Raw genomic sequence first — 4021 nt, forward strand, 5'->3', positions numbered from 1 at the left:
GACCGCATCCTCTGGAAGATAAAGCCTGGCAGCGTTGGGCCTGGCGCGGGCGGGCGCCGGCCCAGCCGGGGCGTGCTGTCGGTGAGCCAGCTCTGCTACTGCAGCCATATGGAGTACACGGTCAGCGACCACAAGCCGGTGGCTGCCATCTTCGCAGTGCAGGTGAGCCCCGTCCAGGGCCTGGCTGCAGGCGGGGGACGCAGGGGTGAGCACCCCGCTGGTGTGTGCAGCAGGGTGCGGGGCTTTTTGGGGTGGTGTTTTTTTTTTTTTTTGCAAGCTCAGTTGTCTCGCTGCTGTGGCTGAGGGCTGCTGGTGGTGTGCGCACGAGGACTCGGCCCTAGATGGCTGACCGGGGCAGCAGGGGCAGCTCTCTCTGGTGTGCCCTTGCTCACCATGTGTGTGTCCTTGGCAGTTTGCTTCCAAGGCAGACAAGCCCCCAGTTGAGATCTATGTGGCTGATGAATGGAGCAGGCCTGAACAAGCGGTTGTCAGGTACAAGATGGCTGCTGGCTTCCACCGGAGCTCCTGGGACTGGATAGGACTCTACCGGGTAGGGGCTCGGGGGCTGCTGGGGCTGGAGGGAATGGGGAGCACTGCACAGCAGTGTGGCATCCCTTCCGAGCTACCCCCCACCAGCAGACACTGGCTCTGTGCTCTCCTTTCCCCTGGAAAGTCCTGGTGTTGAGCTGATGCTGCCCTGGCCAGGGCTGACCCCAGGAAGCTCCCTGCTTCAGGAGGCTCAGATCCAGCAGTTCCTTTTCCCTGAGACTCTGTGGGGGCCACAGGGCCCAAAGCCTGGCACTCCTGGGGGTCTGGGGCACGGCTGGGTGGGTGTGAGGCAGCTCTTGATTTCCCTGTGCAAGGAGAGGGGGCTGAGTGAGAGCAGAGTAAAGGCATGAGCGATGGTGCTGGGTAGTGCCTCTGTTCCCCCACTCACCTGTGTTTTGCCATGTGCCTGCACTCAGGTGGGCTTTCGGCACCCTAAGGACTATGTGTCCTACATCTGGGCCAGGAGTGATGACGGAGAGCGCTGCCTGGAGAAGCAGCTGTGTGCACAGGTGAGCTGGGCAAGTGTGCCCTGTCACAGGGAGACAGACCCACTGCATCAGTGTGGGGATCTCTGCTCTCAGCTGGGGCTGGATGTGGGAGGGGACAAGCCTATACCTGGCCCTGGTGCTCACCATCTGTCTCTGGGCTGCAGGTGATGTTCTCAGAGGAGGCCCTACCCAAGGGGAAGGGCGAGTACATCCTTGGATACTACAGCAACACCTCCAGCAGCATCGCTGGTGTGACTGAGCCTTTCCAGGTCAGCACGGCCAAGAGGCAAGGGTGGGGGGAGTGAGTGGGGGGTGCTTGGCAGGAGGCAGCCAGCGGCTGTGGTGCTCCACAGCCCCCTCTGTAGATCAGCCAGTGGCGCTGATGCAGGGGCACAGATCTCCCTGCCCAGGTCAGAGGAAGGCAGCAGCCCCACGGACAGCTCGGGCAGCAGCTCAGAAGAGGAGGATGACAGCACGCTTGTCCTTCTGGCCCCCAAATCCCGTAGCCCCAGCCCGGGCAAGATGAAACGGCACCGGAGCCGAAGCCCCAGTCTGGCCAAGTTCCAGGGCCTCATCCTGCGGCCATCAAGCCGGGACAGGGGTACGAGACGCAGCCCCTCGCCCCAGAGCCGCCGCGGCCTCCCGGGGGACATCCCTGCCATCCACCTGCCCCAGGAGGAGCTGGGCTGCTGCGGAGCCAAAGCCAAGGAGCCTGGGTGGGCGGCCAACAGCCCTGAGGGCAGCTCCTTCTACCAGACTGTGTGGGAGCAGGGTGGCCCCCGGCGTGCCTCTGCCGACACCCCGCTGGCCAGGGCTGACCCCCGGAACCTGGGCCTGCTGCCTGCGCTCCGCCTGGAGACCATCGACCAGGCCCTGGGCCGGCAGAGGGAGAGCAGGGATCAGGGCTATCCCTGCTGGAGGATGAGCCCCACTAGCCCCCCAGGCTGCAGCAGTGCCCCGAGGGAGGGGGGCAGCCCCCAGGAGCTGGACAGCCAGAGCTGTCCCCTGGGCCGCTGACACAGCACTCCCCGCCTCTTCCCCATAGCGTGCTTGCTGTGTGCTCTCCTCTTCTTCCTGCCCAGATGTCCCTCTCCCTTATTTATTGTGGTGATTCCTCACCCTTCTTGTGTGCTGAGCAGGCAGGGGCCTCCCCCTGCTCCCTGGGGTCTGAGCTGCTGCCCTGGGCCAGGCAGGACTGGGAGGTGGCACAGGGGAAGGCAGGGCTAGGCTAGCAGGGGGAAGCCCCTCCTGAAATTCAGTGTGAGACCCTTGAGTTGTATGGGAGGAGTGTTGGCCTTACACCCGACGTGGGACAGGAGGCCAGGGCTCTGGCAGCAGTGGTGATGGGCACAGAGCAAGGACCACCCTAGGGTACCCCTGAGATCAAAACTTGCTCCTTCCCTGCTGCTACCACCCTGCCTCAGCCTTGGGTGTAGTGCAAGTGATAAAATAAACCTTCCTGCCTGCTCCAGTGCACTGTGCTTACTGCAGGTAGGCAAAATCAGCTCCTGGGCTGGGGCCCTCAGGCTCAGCCCCAGCACCACACACCACACTGACCACCCTTTATTTATCCTCTGCCACATGCAGGGTCTGACCCCTGACTGGGGCAGGGCCCTGCCCCCACCTTCCTCCAGGGCTTGGACATGGCACAGGCTCCAGCCCACCCTGCCTCTGAAAGGGTGTTGGGATCACACCACCCTGCTCAGGCCCCCCAGCTGAAGGAGAACAAGTCCAGGAGTGGCCCCTCCCACCCCAGTGCACAACTGGGAAGAAACACTGTGCTCTCCCAAGCCCTCCTGTTCCTTTGTTTTGATGCTCATGGGTGGCAGCCGCAGCTCCTTGGGAGGCTTCTCAGTCCCTCTGCCTGCCCTTGCTTCAGCTGTGGCCCCCCAGCCCCATGCAGTCATGCCAGCAGCTGAGCTCAGTGCCATCTTCTGTCTCAAGGACCAGAAATCAAGTAGCTCCACTCCCCGGCTGCTGTACAGCACATTTCCCTCCCTGCAGTGAGGCAGTGCCTCTCGGGCATCGTCAGGGCACCACATGTTGCTGAGCACCTGGCTTTTGCTCCAAGGCCAGCCCTAGGCATTGCTCACAGAGTGTGCCACCGCTGTTCCACGTCCTCCAGTCCCGATGCTTGGCCTGGTAGGTCACATGCTGAGGAGGCTGTGCAGCTACTAGCACCACCCAGGTCACTGTGATACAGCTGTGGGAGAAGCAAAGCTGTGAGCATTGACATAACGCTGTGGCACTGACAGCCGTCACCTTCCACCCCAGCCCCACCATGGCACAGCAGAGCAGGGCGTAGCACAATGCCAGCTTCATGCCAAGCCTGGGGGGCAGCACCCAGCCCCACCAGGGCCCCTCTCCTGCTCACACAGAGTAGGAGACCCCATGCAGGTCCTATTCCCTTGACCCTCCACACTTGCTTGTGCTGTGACCCCTGGCCTAGGCTGCGGTCAGTGGGCAGCTCTAGAACAAAGCGGTCTGTGGCAATGCTGTCAGGGAGGATGGCCACCCCCAGGTCTTCCACCCTGCCTGGGAACCTTGCCAGCCTGCAGCCACAGGAGGGTAGTGGTCAGTGGCTGCTGGCCAGGGCGGGCACCCCACCAGGTTCCACTTCATCTGACCCCAAACTATCACAGGCAGTGCTCTGTGGTGGTGGGAAGGCCCTGGACACACAGCGGCCACTGCGAGTGCAGTGGAAGAGCACCTGGGTATCCACGTTGTGCAGCTGGTGTTTCACCTCGTGGGGTGCAATCTGGTGCTTGCACTTATCCACAGCACAACCTGCCCACGCCTGTAGGGCAGTGGGGCGGTGAGGGGCATCCCCAGCACATGACCCCAAGGGGCTGAAGCCTCGGGACAGGCCAGCTGAAGTGCCTGCTCTGACCCCAGCACCAATTCACCCCGCTGCCCCCCCAGCAGGCACAGGGGCAGTTCTGCGCTGTGCAGCGGCCAGGCTGGATCTGAGGCTGCCATCTTCA

General features: G+C 62.9%; 1 protein-coding gene across 1 annotated transcript; it reads left to right on the forward strand.

Annotated features, from left to right (window-relative positions):
- Positions 1 to 3: 3 nt before the first annotated feature.
- On the forward strand, positions 4 to 2054 carry LOC103770737 (phosphatidylinositol 4,5-bisphosphate 5-phosphatase A-like; the record flags this gene model as incomplete). The annotated part of the gene is made up of 5 exons (XM_008938009.1): positions 4 to 162; positions 413 to 550; positions 966 to 1058; positions 1202 to 1306; positions 1434 to 2054. Coding segments are annotated over 5 exons (1116 nt in total), but the record flags the coding sequence as incomplete, so codon positions are not given.
- Positions 2055 to 4021: the final 1967 nt, after the last annotated feature.

Source organism: Merops nubicus, unplaced genomic scaffold, assembly GCF_000691845.1.
Source record: "Merops nubicus isolate BGI_N331 unplaced genomic scaffold, ASM69184v1 scaffold32373, whole genome shotgun sequence".
Taxonomy (NCBI): domain Eukaryota; kingdom Metazoa; phylum Chordata; class Aves; order Coraciiformes; family Meropidae; genus Merops; species Merops nubicus.